Source organism: Heptranchias perlo, chromosome 4 (genome assembly GCF_035084215.1).
Source record: "Heptranchias perlo isolate sHepPer1 chromosome 4, sHepPer1.hap1, whole genome shotgun sequence".
Classification (NCBI taxonomy): domain Eukaryota; kingdom Metazoa; phylum Chordata; class Chondrichthyes; order Hexanchiformes; family Hexanchidae; genus Heptranchias; species Heptranchias perlo.
Genome location: NC_090328.1, coordinates 138,126,075 through 138,148,031, shown reverse-complemented (window position 1 = coordinate 138,148,031; position 21,957 = coordinate 138,126,075). Strand labels below are relative to the sequence as shown.

At 46.0% G+C, this 21,957-nt stretch overlaps 1 protein-coding gene across 5 annotated transcripts in view; it reads left to right on the top strand.

Moving 5' to 3' along the window:
- The window catches only part of zdhhc21 (zinc finger DHHC-type palmitoyltransferase 21), a 238,544-nt gene that overhangs the window by 180,786 nt on the left and 35,801 nt on the right, over positions 1-21,957 (top strand). For all 5 annotated transcript variants that reach the window (XM_067983681.1, XM_067983682.1, XM_067983679.1 and 2 more), the window contains exon 8: positions 18,081-18,242. In XM_067983681.1, coding sequence (XP_067839782.1) covers positions 18,081-18,242 — 162 coding nt within the window. The remainder of the gene's footprint in view (positions 1-18,080; positions 18,243-21,957) is intronic.

Below are 21,957 nucleotides of genomic sequence, written 5' to 3'. Positions count from 1 at the left end.
TCAGCAGAGAACCTTGGTGCATGCACTCTCGCAGGGCCTGGTACCAACTCAGATCGGCAGATTGGTGAGGTCTGGTATGCAGATTGGAGGATGTGGGATTTAATAGTTCGCAACCTTTATTCAATGTTTTAACATAACTCATCAGTGTGTAAACATAGGGATGGGTCCTGCATCTGTGTTTTACGTGTGTGATCTCTGTTCAGACTCCGTGAAGACAGTCGACTGTTATTTTCAGCAAGTAACAGGTACCAGCTACCTTGAAGAGAATTCTAAGAAACATCCTCCCTTTAAGAGATTGAGCTCCCTCTGGCGGTGGAAAGTGCGAATTGCATTGATGCAAGGCCCGGGATGGGCTGAAACTTGCGTCCTGCCTGTACAGGGGCCATTGGGCGCGGGGTATCATGAACATGGATGCAGTGCAGGAAGAAGTTCAATGCTTTGACACGAGTGGTCAAGGTGAGTGAGGTCAACTGTCACGTGGTGTCTCCCACCAACTGGACCACACACTACACCCCCATCACCCACATACCAATAAACTCTTCCCATCAGTACTCAACTCTTCCAATCGGATGCTTCCTCTCATCCTTACACATTACCACTGTTTCAAGCCGCCCACCCACAACTCACAGGCCACACACACTGGCAGCTATTCAACCATGACAGGCACATCACTCAGACACACGTCGCGCTTTCTTGCAGGAGAAGGTGGCACATATCAGGAGGCAGCAAGTGGCAGTGGCATTTAGCCCCTCGAGCCTGTTCCGCCATTCAATGAGATCATGGTGGACCTGTGACCTAACTCCATATACCCGTCTTAGCCCCATATCCCTTAATACCCTTGGTTCACAGAAATCTATCAATCTCAGATTTAACTTTCACAAGTGAGCTAGCATCAACTGCCGTCTGTAGAAGAGTGTTCCAAACTTCTCCCACCCTTTGTGTGTAGAAGCATTTCCTAACTTCACTCCTGCACATCCTGGCTCTAAATGTTAGGCTTTGTCCCCGTGTCCTAGTATTCAAGTATAGGAGACCTCCAAAAACTGTTACAAATGTCTCGGCAGCCAGAGGCAATGATCCAGCCACTAACCTGTAAATCCTGCATGCTCCCTTTAAATAGCGCCGGTGAGGGGTCCTCCAGGCACTCTAAGGCACGTTCAGATGGTCGGGGTTAAGACTGTGCGTTGAGTTGAGCGTTAAGTCCCAAAATGGTGTCCATCACTTTAAATCAGCGTTGTACACTGATTGAAGCCATTTTCTCCCCACTTTACATGATTCCAGTGTTCGTTATCTGCGCCTGCGCTAACTCCTATACCAAGATGGCGTCTGGCGCACGTCACGCTGGAAACGTGCGTGCGCATCCTCCTCCTCCTTGAAGGCCTCCCATTGATCATATATTGTTTTACCTGCCAATCTTTGTTTCCAATCCACCTGGGCCAGTTCCCTTTTCAACTCACTGAAATTCATCCTCTTCCAGTTGAGTGCCTTCACTTTTGATTATTCCTTGCCTTTTCCGTAACTAAACCTAATGATATTGTGATCACTATTTCCCAAATTCCCTCTATCTGTATCGTACTCCTTTTGACCCACTTCATTCCCCAGAACCAGATCCAGCACTGCTTCTTTCATAGGAACAAGGGAACAGGAGGAGGCCATTCAGCCCCTCGTGCCTGCTCCACCATTTGATAAGATCATGGCTGATCTGTGATCTAACTCCATATACCTGCCTTTGGCCCATATCCCTTAATACCTTTGGTTGCCAAGAATCTATCTATCTCAGATTTAAATTTAGCAATTGAGCTAGTATCAATTGCCGTTTGCGGAAGAGAGTTCCAAACTTCTACCACCCTTTGTGTGTAGAAATGTTTTCTAATCTCACTCCTGAAAGGTCTGGCTCTAATTTTTAGACTGTGCCCACTACTCCTAAAATCCCCAACCAGTGGAAATAGTTTCTCTCTATCCACCCTATCCGTTCCCCTTAATATCTTATAAACTTCGATCAGATCACCCCTTAACCTTCGAAACTCCAGAGAATACAACCCCAATTTGTGTAATCTCTCCTCGTAACTTAACCCTTGAAGTCTGGGTATCATTCTAGTAAACCTACGCTGCACTCCCTCCAAGGCCAATATGTCCTTCCGAAGGTGCGGTGCCCAGAACTGCTCACAGTACTCCAGGTGCGGTCTAACCAGGGTTTTGTATAGCTGCAGCATAACTTCTGCCCCCTTGTACTCTAGTCCTCTCGATATAAAGGCCAACATTCCATTTGCCTTCTTGATTATTTTCTGCACCTGTTCATGACACTTCAATGATCTATGTACCTGAACCCCTAAGTCCCGTATGCTTTTTTAACAGCTTTATCAACTTGTCCTCCCACCTTTGAACCCCCATCTCTCTGTTCCTGCACCCCCTTTAAAATTTTACCATTTAGTTTATATTGCCTCTCTTCATTTTTCCTTCCAAAATGCATCACTTCACACTTCTCTGCATTAAATTTCATCTGCCATGTATCTGCCCATTTCACCAGTCTGTTGATGTCCCCCTGAAGTCTGTTACTGTCCTGTTGAATACTACACTGCTTACTAGATTTCCAAACTTTGTGTCATCTGCAAACTTTGAAATGATGCCCTCCAGTATCTTCCCAAGTCCCATTCTTCAGTTGTGAATCTTCACAGTATATGTTGGCAAGGTGAAATTAAATGAAGTTAAATCCGTCGGGTAAAATGATCGGCAGACTTGGTCCTTGTTTCTTGTCTTGCCTTTATTTCAATATTACGGTGCGATAAGCAGGATTCAGTCAAGCCTAGGCATGAGCTCTTCAGACAGTACGTCCCTAACAGACAAAGCTTGGTCCCTTTATGCTACCTTTGCTCATACCTTAGACACGCCCACCAAAACCCACCTAGTACACATAGACTGGGTATCTTTGTCTGCCACTCAAACACCACTTAAAACCAACTGGCTTTGGAATGGCCATTTCCCCCACAAAGATTGCTCTGTCTTTGTTCACCTCAATTAGGTGTGAGTTTTCTCCCATCAAACTTAATCTTGCACAGATTGCTGTGTCCTGTGACGTGTGACTTCCCTGTATTTTGTTTTATTCGTTCATGGGATGTGGGCGTCGCTGGCGAGGCCGGCATTTATTGCCCATCCCTAATTGCCCTTGAGAAGGTGGTGGTGAGCTGCCTTCTTGAACCGCTGCAGTCCGTGTGGTGACGGTTCTCCCACAGTGCTGTTAGGAAGGGAGTTCCAGGGTTTTGACCCAGCGACAATGAAGGAACGGCGATATATTTCCAAGTCGGGATGGTGTGTGACTTGGAGGGGAACGTGCAGGTGGTGTTGTTCCCATGTGCCTGCTGCTCTTGTCCTTCTAGGTGGTAGAGGTCGCGGGTTTGGGAGGTGCTGTCGAAGAAGCCTTGGCGAGTTGCTGCAGTGCATCCTGTGGATGGTACACACTGCAGCCACAGTGCGCCGGTGGTGAAGGGAGTGAATGTTTAGGGTGGTGGATGGAGTGCCAATCAAGCGGGCTGCTTTGTCCTGGATGGTGTCGAGCTTCTTGAGTGTTGTTGGAGCTGCACTCATCTAAGCAAGTGGAGAGTATTCCATCACACTCCTGACTTGTGCCTTGTAGATGGTGGAAAGGCTGTGGGGAGTCAGGAGGTGAGTCACTTGCCGCAGAATACCCAGCCTCTGACGTGCTCTTGTAGCCACAGTATTTATGTGGCTGGTCCAGTTAAGTTTCTGGTCAAAGGTGACCCCCAGGATGTTGAGGTGGGGGATTCGGCGATGGTAATGCCGTTGAATGTCAAGGGGAGGTGGTTAGACTCTCTCTTGTTGGAGATGGTCATTGCCTGGCACGAATGTTACTTGCCACTTATGAGCCCAAGCCTGGATGTTGTCCAGGTCTTGCTGCATGCGGGCTCGGAATGCTTCATTATTTGAGGGGTTGCGAATGGAACTGAACACTGTGCAATCATCAGCGAACATCCCCATTTCTGACCTTATGATGGAGGGAAGGTCATTGATGAAGCAGCTGAAGATAGTTCGGCCTGGGACACTGCCTTGAGGAACTCCTGCAGCAATGTCCTTGGCTGAGATGATTGGCCTCCAACAACCACTACTATCTTCCTTTGCGCTAGGTATGACTCCAGCCACTGGAGAGTTTTCCCCCTGATTCCCATTGACTTCAATTTTACTAGGGCTCCTTGGTGCCACACTTGGTCAAATGCTGCCTTGATGTCAAGGGCAGTCACTCTCACCTCACCTCTGGAATTCAGCTCTTTTGTCCATGTTTGGACCAAGGCTGTAATGAGGTCTGGAGCCGAGTGGTCCTGGCGGAAGCCAAACTGAGCATCGGTGAGCAGGTTATTGGTGAGTAAGTGCCGCTTGATAGCACTGTCGACGACACCTTCCATCACTTTGCTGATGATTGAGAGTAGACTGATGGGGCGGTAGTTGGCCGGATTGGATTTGTCCTGCTTTTTGTGGACAGGACATACCTGGGCAATTTTCCACATTGTCGGGTGGATGCCAGTGTTGTAGCTGTACTGGAACAGCTTGGCTAGAGGCACAGCTAGTTCTGGAGCACAAGTCTTCAGCACTACAGCTGGGATGTTGTCGGGACCCATAGCCTTTGCTGTATCCAGTGCACTCAGCCGTTTCTTGATATCACGTGGAGTGAATCGAATTGGCTGAAGACTGGCTTCTGTGATGGTGGGGATATCGGGAGGAGGCTGAGATGGATCATCCACTCGGCACTTCTGGCTGAAGATGGTTGCAAACGCTTTAGCCTTGTCTTTTGCACTCATGTGCTGGATTCTGCCATCATTAAGGATGGGGATGTTTGCAGAGCCTCCTCCTCCCATTAGTTGTTTAATTGTCCACCACCATTCATGACTGGATGTGGCAGGACTGCAGAGCTTTGATCTGATCCGTTGGTTGTGGAATCGCTTAGCTCTGTCGATAGCATGTTGCTTCCGCTGTTTAACATGCATGTCGTCCTGTTGTAACTTCACCAGGTTGGCACCTCATTTTTAGGTACGCCTGGTGCTGCTCCTGGCATGCTCTTCTACACTCCTCATTGAACTGATCTTTGTTTCCTTGACTGGCTGTCTCTGTTTGTCGTTCGCCAAGTAGCAAGTTCAAAGCTAATCATCTTATGTATATTTTTCCCGGGCTTTGAGTGATACCCAATTTGCACCTGTACAATCGGAAGTCAATTGCTGGGCAAGGCCATGTCTCGGCTTGTCTTTAGTTGGGTAGCTATATAATCCTATCAGTCTACATTGTTTCTCTTTCCCTCATTCATGTCTCAACACAAGGTTAACTGACTTTAAAGGGCATCACAACCAAGCTTTATCCTGATTTCACCTGATGTTCGCAAACATGCATTTTCTGGCAGGAGTTATTGAATAACAATTAGGAGTGGGACTCTCGATACATTTTCCATTCCTTGGCTCAGGGATGCAGAAGCCAATTGTGGCATCCAACTGCTGCCCTAGCTGAAATCAGTTAACTCAGCACAGATCAAAAATGAAACCTGGCACATTTGGTCTCTGTTGCTTAATATTATGCCATGTGGTGCATCTACGCACAATTACATCAAGTGACTAACTTAAAGCTAGCTTTGATGGGAATACCTAGGCAAAACAAATCACATTTCTTCTAATCTTCAGTCCCGCTTGAATCTTGCCAACTTTGTACTCATCTGTGAGTTCTGTCATTGCTGTTAAATATCCTGGATGTGTTCACATTATCCAGGCCTTAAAATGTTTTCAAGGTTCAAGTCCTGTGACTTCTGCCAATTTACTGTAGTGACAGTAAGTACAATTCTATTAAATTAATTTGAGTCCTGGATCCATCTTTGTCATTCTTCTCTGAACTTTCTCTGTAATGTAATTTCTTTCCATGTAATTTTGACATCAAGGTGATCAAACCTTCACACTAAATGATGCCTTATCAATGAGTTGTACGGGGTCTTTTAATGAGTGATTTAATGCCCTTGAGATGCACTCCAGAACTTGATTAGCCTTCTTGACAGCAGCCTTTCTCTGACTGGTTTCTCTCAGTGAGGGGTCGATAATGCCTGACTGGTATTTTTTGCCAGCGACTCAGTTGATGACTATCTATTGATGATGTGCTCAGTAGGGCAGTCCCCATCAAGACGGGCTCATGTACTCTCCAGCTTTCTTCAACTGACTTCTTGTGATTTTTTTGTGCATTTGGTCTACCTTTCTCTGTTTAATGCTGTGCCTGTGTTCAATCTGTTTGGTTCATTTGCCATTGATTCCATGCTGCTGTATTGTCTTCAAACTTCTCAAATGTTGAATGCTATTACGTTCATTTTGAAGGCTCAAGTATATTAAACCACCTAGCTCGCCTTCATCCATTAATCAAAGGCTCCTTGTAAATTTGTGGCACACAGCCTTTTGCTTCTAAAAAACATTCTGACTACTCCTTATGACATCCATGTTCTTCAAATCATTGTTAATGGTAGCCCATAAAATATTCTTGAACATTTCTGGATTATATGAATCAACCTCCAGTTCTCAGCTACAGACCACAGGGGTTAAATTGGGCCAAGTAGCGCTCATCTTTTAGGCACTATGCAGCCTCCTAAGGCACCAAAATGGCGACCATCGAGTGTGCGCACACTTCCGATCGGAAGTGCGTCATCCGCCATATTGAGTAAGGACAAACAGAAGACATCTATTGCCCATGCCTGAAGCAGGCATTAGGCTATTTGCATATGCAGATAAGGGGGCTAATGTCTGCTTCATGTCCCTGTTTCAACATTGGTTTGCCCTGAGGCAGCTAGTGCCAGAGGTGGCTCCAGGAAAACCAACTCTAAACATTGCGTAAATTAAAAAAGGTTAAGTACTTACCACAATCGCCGCCATTCCTGGTCCCAAGATCCCCGACCTCCAACTCCCAGGCCTCGATCCAACCTCTGATCTCCCTCCCGAGCCCCGGACTCAAGGCCCACAACCCTCAAGCCCTCCCTCCCGACCACGCAATTGCTCTTTTGAGGCCCCAATCCTTTCCCGGATGGTCCTGACACCGACCCTGGATCCAGCCTCCCCGTTCCCCAATGTAGTGTCCAAGGCCCCGATCCTCCAACCTTTGATCACGGTTTCCAAGGCCCATCCAATCCCCCCCTCGACCCCTGTGATCCGACCCGACCACTTACCTATGGAGCACTTACCTACCATAGCGCCATCTTTATTATTAAGGGATATGGGCCAAAGGCGGGTCTATGGAGTTAGATCACAGATCAGCCAGGATCTTATCAAATGGCCGAGCAGGCACGAGGGGCTGAATGGCCTACTCCTGTTCCTATGTTCCTATGTTCTTATGAAGAAGTTCAGGGCTCATAATGTGGGGCTCCTCAGTCCTCACCATTTGTGCGTGGGCTGTTGAAACTGTGCCGGGGTGGGGGGAGTGGGGGGAGGAGGTTGGGGGGTGGGGGAGGCACCAAAAATGGGCATTCCCGAAATTAATCCCCCCTGCATTAACAGAATTCTGTAAAGTATCAACCTGAGCCTCACTTTGCTCATTTGTTTGTGGATTATAGAGTGCACCTTATCTGGTTTGTGTGCCCTATATAAAATATAATTAGTTTCTAACAAACAGCTGGCATCACTGCAGTGCATCCATGAGGCCGAGAGCTACGTGGATAGCGTATTGGCCACCCCTTAGTTTAAGAGTGTGCAGGCAGAGAGGGATTGGGTGACCCCCCAGACAGACAAGGAGGACCAGGCAGGTAATGCAGGAGTCCCCTGAGAGCATTTCACTTTCTAACCGGTATTCAGTTTTGAATACTGGTGAGGGCGATGACCAGAGCCAAGACCATAGCACCATGGGTGGCTCAGCTGTATAGGGAGGAGGAGGAAGGTCAGAAACGCAATAGTGATTGGGGATTTTATAGTTAGGGGAACAGACAGGCGTTTCTGCAGCCGCAGATGTGATTCCAGGATGGTATGTTGCCCCCCCACCAGTGCCAGGGTCAGGAACGGCTGCAGAACATTCTGAGGGGGGAGGGTGAACAGCCAGAGGTCATGGTCCATATCGGTACCAATGACATAGGGAGAAAGAGGGATGAGATCCTGCAGGCAGATTTTAGGGATCACAAAGCTGGTAATCTCCGGATTACTCCTGGTGCCACGCGCTAGTGAATATGAAAATAGGAGGATAGAGAAAATGAATGCATGGCTGGAGAGATGGTGCAGGAGGGAGGGCTTTAGATTCCTGGGGCATTGGGCTTCAGGGGGAGATGGGACCTGTACAAGCCGGACGGGTTGCACCTCGACAGGACCGGGACCAGTATCCTTGTGGGGAGGTTTGCTTGTGCTTTCGGGGACGGTTTCAACTAGTTTGGCAAGGGGATGGAACCTGAGCGTAGATTCAGAAGGGAGAGGAACAGAGCTGGAAATGGAAGGCAGAAAATTAGTAAGTGAGTTTGGAAGGCAGAGGAAACAAAGGTTAGAAATTAGACAACAAAGGAGTTTGACGGTGCTTAATGGTATATACCTCAATGCAAGGAGTATAGTGAATAAGGTAGATGAGCTGAGGGCACAGATAGATACGTGGAAATATGAAATCATAACAATTACTTAGCTTAAATTACATGGCTTAAAGAGGAGCAGGAATGGCAGCTCAACATTCCTGGTTACAGGGTTTTCAGATAAGATAGAGAGGGGGATAAAAAAGGAGGGGGGATTGGCAATATTGGTTAAAGAAACAATTACAGTTATGAGGAGAGATGATATGTTAGAAGGATCATCAAATGAGATCATATGGGTTGAACTGAAGAACAAAAAAGGGGCAATCACACTGCTGGGAGTGTACTATAGACCCCCAAACAGTCAGAGGGAGATAGAAGAGCAAATATGTAGGCAAATTTCTGAGACGTGCAAAAAGAATAGGGCAGTAATAGCAGGGGATTTCAACTACCCTAATATTAACTGGGATAGAATCAGTGTAAAAGGTATAGAGGGCACAGAATTCTTAAAATGCTTTCAGGAGAACTCTTTTAGCCAGTACGTAGCAAACCCAACAAGAGGGGGGCAGTTCTGGACTTAGTTTTAGGGAATGAAGCTGGGCAGGTGGTAGGAGTATCAGTGGGAGAGCATTTTGCTGGTAATGATCATAATTCAGTTAGATTTAGAGTAGTTATGGAAAAGGACAAAGATAGAACAGGAGTAAAAGTTCTAAATTGGGGAAAGGCCAATTTTACTAAGCTGAGAAGTGATTTAGCAAAAGTGGACTGGAAACAGCTACTTGAAGGTAAATCAGTGTCAGAGCAGTGGGAGGCATTCAAGGGGGAGATTCAAGGGGTTCAGAGCAAACATGTTCCCACAAAGAAAAAGGGTGGGACTCCCAAATCTAGAGCCCCCTGGATGTCAAGGAGCATACAGGGCAGGATAAGGCAAAAAAGGAAAGCTAATGACAGATACCGAGAGCTCAATACTGCAGGAAGCCTAGAGGAGTATAGAAAGTGCAGGGGTGAAATTAAAAAGGAAATTAGGAAAGGAGACCAATGTTCTCGCGGGGAGGTTTGCTCGTGCTGTGAGGGAGGGTTTAAACTAATTTTGCAGGGGGATGGGCACCAGGATGTAGCATTAGAAAGGAGAAACAAGGTGCACAAGGATTGGGAGAGACAGATAGCACTCAAGTAAGAATTAGTACAGTATTAGGTGGGACCAGACTAAGAGAGAATACAAGAAGGTCTAAGATAGGTTTACAGTGCATGTGTGTAAATGCACGAAGTGTGGTAAATAAGGTTGGTGAGCTGCAGACGCAAATAGCCACATGGGAATATGATGTGACGATAACAGAGACCTGGCTCAAAAAAGGGCAGGATTGGGTACTAAATATTCCTGGATACAAGGTGTTCAGGAAAGAAAGGAGGAGGTGGCAATATTGATTAATATTGATTAATATTGATTAATATCCTGAAGGGGTCAAGGACAGAATCTATTTGGTTCGAGTTAAGGAACAATAGAGGTGCCATCAGACTACTGGGTGTATTCTATAGGCCACCAACTAGTGGGAAGAATATAGAGGAGCAAATTTGCAGGGAAATTACAGAGAGGTGCAAGAGCCATAGAGTAGTGATAATGGGGGATTTCAATTATCCTAATATAGACTGGGATAATAATAGTGGAAAGGGCAAAGAGGGGGAGGGATTTTTGAAGTGTGTCGAGGAGAACTTTCTTGAACAGTAAGTTTCCAGCCCAACGAGGAAGGACACATTGCTGGATCTGGTTCCGGGGAATGAGACGGGCCAAGTGGAGCAAGTGTCAGTGGGGGAACATTTAGGGAACAGCGATCATAGTATCATAAGATTTAGAATAGCTATAGAAAAGGACACGGACCACTCTAAAGTAAAAATACTCAATTGGAGGAGGGACAATTTCAGTGGGTTGAGAATGGATCTGGCCTGGGTAAATTGGAATCAAAGATTGGCAGGCAAAACTGTAATTGAACAGTGGGCGGCCTTTAAAGAGGAGATGGTTCAGGTACAGTCTAGGTACATTCCCACGAGGGGGAAATGTAGGGCAACTAAAGCCAGAGCTCCCTGGATGACAAAAGAGACAGAGAGTAAGATGAAGCAGAAAAAAGGGACGTATGACAGATGTCAATTTGATAAGACAAGTGAGAACCAGGCAGAATATAGAAAGTTGAGAGGGGAAGTGAAAAAGGAAATAAAAGGGGCAAAGAGAGAGTATGAGAATAGACTGGCGGCAAACATAAAAGGGAATTCAAAAGTCTTCTACAGACATGTTAACAGTAAACAGGTAGTAGGAGGAGGGGTGGGACCAATTAGGGACCAAAAAGGAAATCTACACTTGGAGGCAGAGGGCATGGCCGAGGTACTAAATGAATACTTTGCATCTGTCTTCACCAAGGAAGAAGATGCTGCCAAAGTCACAATAAAAGAGGAGGTGGTTGAGATACTGGATCGGCTAAATATTGGTTAAGAGGAGGTACTAGAAAGGCTGGCTGTATTAAAGTAGATAAGTCACCCAGTCGAGATGGGATGCATCCTAGGTTGCTGAGGGAAGTAAGGGTGGAAGTTGCGGAGGTACTGGCCATAATCTTCCAATCATCCTTAGACATGGGGGGTGGTGCCAGAGGACTGGAGAATTGTAAATGTTACATCTTTGTTCAAAAAAGAGTGTAAGGATAAACCCAGCAACTACAGGCCAGTCAGTTTAACCTTGGTGGTGAGGAAACTTTTAGAAATGATAATCCGGGACAAAATTAACAGTCACTTGGACAAATGTGGATTAATTAAGGAAACCCAGGATGTATTTGTTGAAGACAAATCGTGTTTTATAAAGGTTCAACATAACTTACTTGCTTTTGTACTCTATGCCTCTATTTATAAAGCCCAGGATCCCGTATGCTTTTGTAACCACTTTCTCCACCTGTTCTACCACCTTCAAAGATTTGTGCACATATATCCTCAGGTCTCTCTGTTCCTGCACACCTTTTAGAATTGTACCCTTTAGTTTATATTGCCTCTCCTCGTTCTTCCTTCCAAAATGTATCACTTCGCACTGCTCTGCATTAAATTTCATCTGCCACGTGTCTGCCCATTCCACCAGCCTGTCTATCTCCTCTTGAAGTCTATCACTATCCTCCTCACTGTTCACTACACTTCCAAGTTTTGTGTCATCTGCAAATTTTGAAATTGTGCCCTGTACACCCAAGTCCAAGTCATTAATAAATATCAAAAAAAGCAGTGGTCCCAGTACCAACCTCCAGTGGTAGAGTCCAGAACAAGGGGGCATAATCTTAAAATTAGAGCTAGGCTGCTCAAAGGTGATGTCAGGAAGAACTTCTTCGTACAAAGGGGAGTGGAAATCTGGAATTCTCTCCCCCAAAAAGCTGCTGAGGCTGGGTCAATTGAAAATTTCAAAACTGAGATTGATAGATTTTTATTAGGTAAGGGTTATGGAACCAAGGCAGGTAGATGGAGTTAATGTACAGATCAGCCATGGTTCAGGAACGGGAAGAGAAGGCATTGCAGGAGATTCTCTGGCTACAACTGAATAGGTAAGAATGGAACCAGGTGAGAGCAAGCCCATTCAGCTGTATAACAGAGTTGGAGAAGGATGGTGTAGTCAACCATGTCAAAAGCTGCAGACAGTTGTGAAGGATGAGGAGGGATAGTTTACCACAGTTGCACTCACACAGGATGTCTTTTGTGACTTTGATAAGGGCCGTTTCAGTGCTGTAGAGGGACGGAACCCTGATTGGAGAGGTTGCAGGAAAGATGGGCACAGTTTTGGGAGGCAGCAACACATTCAAGGACTTTGGAGAGGGAGGTTGAAGATGGGACGCTAGTTATCAAGGACAGAGGGGTCAAGGGTTTTTTGAGGATGGGGTGAAAATGGCAGATTTGAAAGAGAGGGGAACAGTACCGGAGGAGAGGGAACCATTTACAATATCAGCTAGCATGGGGGCCAGGAAGGGAAGTTGGGTGGTCAGCAGTTTAGTGAGAATGGGATCGAGAGAGCAGGAGGTGGGTCTCATGGACAAGATGAGCTCGGAGAGGGTACGAGCGGGGATAGGTGAGAAACTGGAGAAAGATGCGAATTCAGGGCTAGGGCAGATGGAACCTTAGGGGAAGTTTGGCAAGGGGAAGGGAGGGGTACTTGTAAGTGACTTCATCTCATCAGATCTTAAATTTGTTAGGAATAATTTCTTAATTGCAACTTTCCACTTGTGTATGGGTATTGACTGACGTAATCCCTTAAGCTTTCACCTATGTCAGCAATGTCCAAAGCACAAATGTGTATTAAAAATAACAGGCAAATTAAGACTGCCTGCCATTTAAAAATTGTATGACTTCTCACAGGACCATTTCCTCTTCTTGGCTGGGTCTTCGAGAAGGTACCAAGCACAAGCCAAGCATCTCTCTATGGAGAGTGAACAATCATAGTGCAAGCTATCTCGGCTGCACGTGTTCTGCCAAGCAATTGACTCATGAGTGCCATTGGCAAAGGCCTGGGATCAGTTGCCATGTGTACCTGCTCAGCCAGGCAATAGTGTGTACAAATCTCCACATGGTGAAGTCTGAATCAATCTCCGCTGGACCAGCTGACAGAGATGCTAATCGTGGCAATTTCCCACAGAAATGGAGGGAAATCAGGCTGCTCTTCCACACTTCCTGTTGGTCAGTTACAGAGAAACCTTGCAGGAGCCTGACAATAGATTCACTGCGAGCTCTCTCAACTAGCGAATGATGCATGTACAAGAGAAAAGTTTTTGATTTCTTTCTTGCTCTCTCTCTCATCCTTCTCTTGTAATAACTCCTTTCTTTATTGGTTTTCTCTAATTTCTCCTGATACGTACCAGCTGGATATGTACAGAAAAGGAGCAAGGCAAGGATGTAGAATGAAAAACGGGTGGAAACATCTGAAAGAACGGCGGCCAACCAAAGATCGATCAAGGCAGCAGTGCAGGGATAGAAGAAAGAAAGAAAACAAAAATGAATAGCAGGGTGGCATACACAGAGAAACCAAAAGTACAGAGACAGCAGGAGACTGGCAAGAGAAAGAAAGGCTGAAAATAGATAGACCACAGGAGGACAGAGAGAGAAAAGGAAAGCTCCAGTCAGCCACATGATTTAACCTGCAGCGGAATGCAAAATTACTCATTAAAAGATGAGAAAACTACAGTTCCCACAACCTGCCTCACATGACTGAGAATGTTCAGCAATAAAGCAAAAATCCATTCAAGGCTGAGTTAGACAAATTTTTGATCAGCGAGGGAGTCAAAGGATATGGGGAAAGGGCGGGAAAGTGGAGTTGAGGTAAAAATCAGATCAGCCATGATCTCACTAAATGGCGGAGCAGGCTCGAGGGGCCGAATGGCCTCCTCCTGCTCCTATCTCTTATGGTCTTATGCTATTGCTCCAAAGGAACACAATTCTGAGTGTCCCAATGCACATTCACAGATGTTAGGTATGTTTCAACTCAAACTGAAAGCTTATTAACTCTTAAAATTCACGAGATCCCCAAATTATTAAGGTGTTCGGTCATCTCCAGTCAAGGATATAGGGTGCTTGACTTGTCAGGTAAGTGATTGTAAAGCTCAATATAAGCACAAAAATTGACGATGTAATCTATCAGCAAGCACTGCAATCACCATTACATGCATGGTCCATAGATTAGAGTGAAAAATACAGCAGTAAAATTGTATTGGCCAATAATAGTATTGAAGATATTAACCTGTTCATATGACATTGCTTTGTCCACAATTTTAACAAATGTATTAATACACTTATTTTAAATGAGTTTGCACTTTTATTTAAATAGTGGACAGATAGGTTATTGCATTTGTTACCAATATAACAATCCAATTTTAACCCCCAAAGTTTTGAAATTCATAGAATCATAGAAAGTTATGGCACAGAAGGAGGCCATCGGCCCATCGGGCCTGTGCCGGCTGAAAAAGAGCTATCCAGCTTAATCCCACTTTCCAGCACTTGTCCGTAGCCCTTTGGGTTACAGCACTTCAAGTGCACATCCAAGTACTTTTTAAACAAGTCGAGGATTTCTCTACCACCCTATCAGGCAGTGAGCTCCAGACCCCCACCACCCTCTGGGTGAAACATTTCTCCTCAGTCCCCCTCTAACCCTTCCACCAATTACTTTAAATCTATGCCCCCTGGTCATTGACCCCTCTGCTAAGGGAAATAGGTCCTCCCTATCCACTCTATCCAGTCCCGTCATAATTTTATACATCTCAATTAAATCTCCCCTCAGCATCCCCTGTTCCAAAGAGAACAACCCCAGCCTATTCAATCTTTCCTCATGGCTAAAATTCTTCAGTCCTGGCAACATCCTCGTAAATCTCCTCTGTACCCTCCCTAGTGCAATCACATCTTTCCTGTAATGTGGTGACCAGAACTGTACGCAGTACTCAAGCTGCCTAACTAGTGTTTAATACAGTTCTAGCACAACCTCCCTGCGCTTATACTCTCTGCCTCGCCTAATAAAGGAAAGTATCCCATAGAAACTTACGGCACATTCGGCCCATCATGTCCATGCTGGTCAAAAAGAACTATCCACTTTCCAGCACTTGGTCTGTAGGTTATGACACTTCAAATGCACATCCAAGTACTTTTTGAATTAGTTGAAGGTTTCTGCCTCTACCACCCTTTCAGGTAGTGAGTTCCAGACCCCCACCGCCCTCTGGATGAAAACATTTCTCCTCAGCTCCCCCCTTTTTAACCACCATATCTACCTGTCCTGCTACCTTCAGGGATCTGTGGACATGCACTCCAAGGTCCCTTTGTTCCTCTACACCTCTCAGTATCCTCCCATTTATTGTGTACTCCCTTTCCTTGTTTGCCCTCCCCAAATGCATTACCTCACACTTCTCTGGATCGAATTCCAGTTACCACTTTTCTGCCCACCTGACCAGTCCATTGATTTCTTCCTGCCGTCTACAGCTTTCCTGCTCACTATCAACCACACGGCCAATTTTTGTATCATCTGCAAACTTCTTGATCAAGCCCCCCACATTCAAGTCCAAATCATTAATACATACCAAAAAAGCAAGGGACCGGGTACTGAGCCTTGCGGAACCCCACTGGAAACAGCCTTCTAGTTGCAAAAACACCCGTCAACCATTACCCTTTGCTTCCTGCCACTGAGCCAATTTTGGATCCAATTTGCCACTTTCCTTTGGATCCCATGGGCTTTTACTTTTTTGACCAGTCTGCCATGTGGGACCTTTTCAAAAGCCTTGTTAAACTCCATGTAGACTACATCAAACGCACTACCCTCATCGACCCTCCTTGTTACCTGCTCAAAAAATTCAATCAAGTTAGTCAGACATGACCTTCCCTTAACAAATCCATGCTGACTGTCCTTGATTAACCCGTGCTTTTCTAAATGACAATTTATGTTGTCCCTCAGAATTGATTCCAATAATTTGATTCCAGTTAAGAAAATTAAAATTTTGTCATCTCGCTAAACTCTGCCTCATCCTTAAACCCTCCCAGTAAAGGCTTTGTTTTCTGGCTTTGAACAGTCCTGTTACTTTGAAATTGTTTCATAGTTATTATGTTCAAAATCAGGCTTTTGAACAAATATTAGAATGGAGGATGGGTGATGATTATTCTGTTGAGTTTGTTAATCATCTGCAATCTATGGATATAATTTGGATGGGATTTGGAGAGTGTTTTCCATGAGTTCTGCAGGAGAGTAATATCTAAACCAATCCTGCAACATTGCCCAGAATTTGTCCTGCAGAGAGCTGTTTGTTTGTTTAATTTTCATTGATACAGATTTGTGGTGCTAACAGCAGCAGGTGAGGCGGGCAAAACTACTTTTTAAAGAGAAGGCAGCTGTAAGTGAAAGTTGGGGAGAAACAGATCAAATGAGACTGAAAGAGAAAGGGAGGAGCAGGGAGTGAAAACCATCGAGATCAAGCAAATGAATCAAGGAGAAACTGGAGAATCAGAGAAAATCAAATGGAAAGGAATAAAGTCAGAGGGAACACAATGTTATAGGCAGAGGAAAATGATTAAAGTCAGAGGGAACACAATGTGACGGAAATTAAGACTTCAATTGAAGAAAGAAGTCGAATTGATAACTAAAGTAAATGATCGAGGCTGAACCATTAGGTTTCTTCTGTCTCTTTCTCTTCCCAATTTATTTAGTTATACCATCACCTCTTCCATCACTTTCATCTCATCCACTTTGCCTCTTTCAGTCCTTTTACATACTTTGATTATAGCAGCTACCAAATGCTGCAATTGCATCAGCTACATTCTTTAATCTTACAATAGATTTGTACATACTGATACAACAATGCACAGTTATAACATTTTGGACACTATCCAGCCCATGTAATAGAATGCCTGAGGCGTTTATGTTTGTGAGTGGAATATCAAAAGGAATAACAGTTCATTTAATCTGAAAATGATCCCTGATCTTCCTGGTATAGCTCAGAGTTAAGTGTTTCCAGTTTTACCTATATGTAAAAGTACTGACATGGGTTGACTAATTACCTATACAAGAAGCAACTGCATTAGCGTGCTGGGGTTGGTGGAGAGAATTTGAACCCAATGGATGCCTAGCTGAATAAACAGGATCTGAGCGAAGGCAAAAGGATGGAAATTCATAATTTCTTTTAATAAAATGCAGCTCCTCACATTAAAACTGTCCACAATTAGTATCATTGAGTAAATACAATTCTGTGCATGCTACTTAATTGTACTGTGACCTCTTACTATACATAATGGCCTGGAATTTCCTGCGTGGGCGCAACTCGGAAGTTGGACCTGAAATTATGCCCATTCTCGTGCCCGTTCTGCTAATGTCAAGTTATGTTCAAATTTCCTGCCAATTCCATTGGCATAGGCCAAAAAGTATAATGGTCGTAAATCAGTGTAATTGACTAGTGTGGTTTGAACAATTTGAACAGAACCAATGGTGCCCCAAGGTGCTAAGGTGGAGGACTATAAAAGTTGGATTTTTTTTCCCTTCAGAGTGAGGCTGGGGAGTGTAAGGTAAGCAGCATACAACTCTCTGTCATAAAGATTTTTCATTAATTCATTTAAATTGCTCAGTAGGGAGTCTCCATTATCTCAAATTTTTCCCTTTGTACAGATAATTCACTCACAGGAAAAGGCTGCCAGGAAGAGGGCTTTCAACTTCATGAAGGGCACCATGCAAGCCCTCCTGGATGAGATCGAGGGAAGGCAGGACCGGCTTCTCGACTCCCCCACATCCCAACCCTCATATGCATTCAGGAGGTGGGCATGGATGGAGGTTGGGGCACTGAGTGCCACATCTGTAGTCTCCAGGATGGAGGAGCAGGGTGAAAAAATCCAATGACCTGACCAGAGCAGGGAATGTAAGACCTCACCATGCTCTCCCTTTCTTACTTGCCCACTGTGGGCACCATACTTAATACGTAAAAGGACTGAAGCAGAACTAGTTGATCAGTGATGTTGCAGCAAAAATCAGCGGAAAGATGCAGATCAGTAGCACCTTCAATTATTCCACACACTCAAACAATTGCAAGCCTAATTTTTCTCTATTTTATCTTTGCAGGAAAAGATGGTGCATAACTCCCGGAGAGGGCAAGGAGTGCGGGAAGGTCACAAACCTTCGTTGTCTGTCCCCCCATGAGGACAAGTTGGTGGAGCTGCTGGGCTGCCACAGGGCGTTACCATGGTGGAGGCCGAGGTGGGGCCTACTGGAGTCCAGAGCCAGGTGAGTACCTGCCTGCTTTCTGTCTCTTAATGCTGCAGAACAGGGGCCCAGGCTTCCCCTACTCATCCCCCACAGGGTATCTTAGCACTGCCAAAGGCAATCATGCAAACCCTTTGAATTTTCAAGTCATTCAAGAAGGCAGAAAGCAGTCACTATGGAGGAGATGGCATGGGAGGGGGAAGGTATGGGAGGGGGAAGGTGGAGGGGGAGCATCTTCCAGAGGAGCTGGGAAACATGGACTGGGGCTTTGTCATGTGACTTGTCCTCATTGAGCTGCCAGATGAGGGGACAATGGAAGACTAGAGCCACACACCTCTGCTCTTTTCTGGGGTGCACCCACCACCCACTCCCCCCAACCTCCAGCCCACACCTCCGCTCTTTTCTGGGGGTGCACCCACTCCCCCCAACCTCCAGCCCACACCTCCGCTCTTTTCTGGGGGTGCACCCACTCCCCCCAACCTCCAGCCCACACCTCCGCTCTTTTCTGGGGGTGCACCCACTCCCCCCAACCTCCAGCCCACACCTCCGCTCTTTTCTGGGGGTGCACCCACTCCCCCCAACCTTCAGCCCACACCCCCGCTCTTTTCTGGGGGTACACCCACTCCCCCCAACCTCCAGTCCACACCCCCGCTCTTTTCTGGGGGTGCACCCACTCCCCCCAACCTCCAGCCTACACCCCCGCTCTTTTCTGGGGGTGCACCCACTCCCCCCAACCTCCAGCCCACACCTCCACTCTTTTCTGGGGGTGCACCCACTCCCCCCAACCTTCAGCCCACACCCCCGCTCTTTTCTGGGGGTGCACCCACTCCCCCCAACCTCCAGCCCACACCTCCACTCTTTTCTGGGGGTGCACCCACTCCCCCCAACCTTCAGTCCACACCTCCACTCTTTTCTGGGGGTGCACCCACTCCCCCCAACCTTCAGTCCACACCCCCGCTCTTTTCTGGGGGTGCACCCACTCCCCCCAACCTTCAGTCCACACCTCCACTCTTTTCTGGGGGTGCACCCACTCCCCCCAACCTCCAGCCCACACCTCCACTCTTTTCTGGGGGTGCACCCACTCCCCCCAACCTTCAGTCCACACCTCCACTCTTTTCTGGGGGTGCACCCACTCCCCCCAACCTTCAGTCCACACCTCCACTCTTTTCTGGGGGTGCACCCACTCCCCCCAACCTTCAGTCCACACCTCCACTCTTTTCTGGGGGTGCACCCACTCCCCCCAACCTTCAGTCCACACCTCCACTCTTTTCTGGGGGTGCACCCACTCCCCCCAACCTCCAGCCCACACCTCCACTCTTTTCTGGGGGTGCACCCACTCCCCCCAACCTTCAGTCCACACCTCCACTCTTTTCTGGGGGTGCACCCACTCCCCCCAACCTTCAGTCCACACCTCCACTCTTTTCTGGGGGTGCACCCACTCCCCCCAACCTCCAGCCCACACCTCCACTCTTTTCTGGGGGTGCACCCACTCCCCCCAACCTTCAGTCCACACCTAAGCAGAGGCAGAATCCCTCAGCTCTCCTCAACCAGGAACCAGCGCAGACACATTTCACCAGGGTAGGCCAGCGAGCGTCTCAACATCAGGCGAGTTCTCCAGCATCAGAATCGCGTTTCAGGGAATGTGGAGACTCCGAGGAGGTAGAGAATACTGCCACCTCTCCACAGAGACCGGCTAGATTCAGCCACAAACTGGTGAGACAGTGGATTCTGATTTGACAGCTGCAGATCTGAAGAGATGCTGCTGGTGGAGCATCAGAAGGGCAGTAATGGCTGGTCCAGTCCAAGAGCCTGCTACTGGCACCTCTCCAGGCTCTAACATTCTGCAGTGAGTTTAATGCGTATTTACTGCAAAAATGCAGCAATTTTTTGAAACTCACAGTGTGATTGACGGCAAGCTCCCATTTTTGTGAGGCTAATTGCAAATCATTCAGCAATTTGTGGTGATTCACAGCTGTGGGTATCTCTTCCTCACCACAAATTGCTGGACGATTTACACACTAATAATAGCGTGCACATTAAACGCGCCGTCATTTTGCCAGCAAATTCCGGCCCAGTATGTCTCTCAGGGTCTAGATAATAATTTGTTGATGTGTCTAAATGTAGTTTAAATTTATCAGGCAACATTTGTATTTATTTGTTGTATTTATCAGTTTCCTCTCCTGCATTTTTCTCACACAGTTTCTGTCGTTCTATCCTTCTCTCTAAGTATATCTTTATTTCTCTCTTTCATTATGTCTGGTACTCTGCATGCATCTTGCACATGTTATGCTTCTCTCTATATGTCTCTTCTTCACCCACAGTTTCTCTCTCACACAGCTTTTCTCTCAGTCCCTATCAATCTCTGTTTTTCTCTCTGCCTTTCTCAGTCTCAGTCTGTCTCTTTAACTGTGAACCTCTCTTACAGCTTCTCTCTATTAACAATCCTTTGAAGATGGTTTTCCTGTCAAAGTTAACCTCAAATAAAGTTCAGAAGCTCATGCTGCACCTTGCATTGATGTTGTTAGGTGGAAAAACAAACTCAGTCACCATTAAAGCTGCCATTCCTCAGGCCTCACACAAAGATTGTTTCAATAGACTGAAACAGGAAGTTTTTCTTCATATAGATGGATCATTGGGATGGACTCCTGGATAGAGTAACAAAGAAGAACACCCTGGAATCATTTAAGATCCAATTGGATGTTGCAATGAATGGACTTTAGGGTCATCCTGGATGGATGAACTAAGATGGGTTGAATGTTGTTCACCATCCATAATTATCTTGTGACACTGATGAATATTTGGAGTTTTCCCCACAAACTCACGCTGGCCTTTTAATTTGGCAAGAGTGATAACTCTGGGAATCCTCATGGAAAGCAAAGAGGGGGCATGAAAAAATACTGGCAAGTAAAATCAAGGAAAACCAAAGATGTTTTATAAATATATAAAAAGCAAGAGGATAACTAAGGAAAGAGTAGGGCCCATTAGAGAGCAAAAAGTTAATCTGTGTGTGGAGGCAGAAGATGTGGGTATGGTTCTTAACGAATACTTTGCGTCTATCTTCACAAAAGAGAGAGACGATGCAGACATTGTAGCTAAGGAAGAAGAGTGTGAAATATTGGATGGGATAAACATAGTGAGAGAGGAAGTATTAAGGGGTTTAGCATCTTTCAAAGTAGATAAATCACGATGCCCGGATAAAAGCAAGGGAGGAAATAGCAGAGGCTCTGACATCATTTGCCAAGCCTCTCTGGCTACAGGCATGGTGTCGGAGGATTGGAGGACTGCTAACATTGTACCGTTGTTTAGAAGGGAGAAAGGGATAGACCGAGTAATTAAAGGCCAGACAGCCGAACCTCGGTGCTGGGCAAATTATTGGAATCAATTCTGAGGGACAGTATTAATCATCATTTAGAAAGGCATGGATTAATCAAGGTCAGTCGGCATGAATTTGTTAAGGGAAGGTCGTGTCTGACTAACTTGATTGAATTTTTTGAGGAGGTAACAAAGAGGGTCGATGAGGGTAACGCGTTTGATGTTTTATGAGAGGCCTGGATAGAGTGGATAGGAAGGACCGATTTCCCTTAGCAGAGAGGTCAATAACTGGGGGTATAGAGTTAAAGTGATTGGTAGAAAGATTAGAGAGGAGCTGAGGAGAAAATTTTTCACCCAGAGAGTGGAGGGGGTCTGGAACTCACTGCCTGAAAGGGTGGGAGAGGCAGAAACCCTCAACTCATTT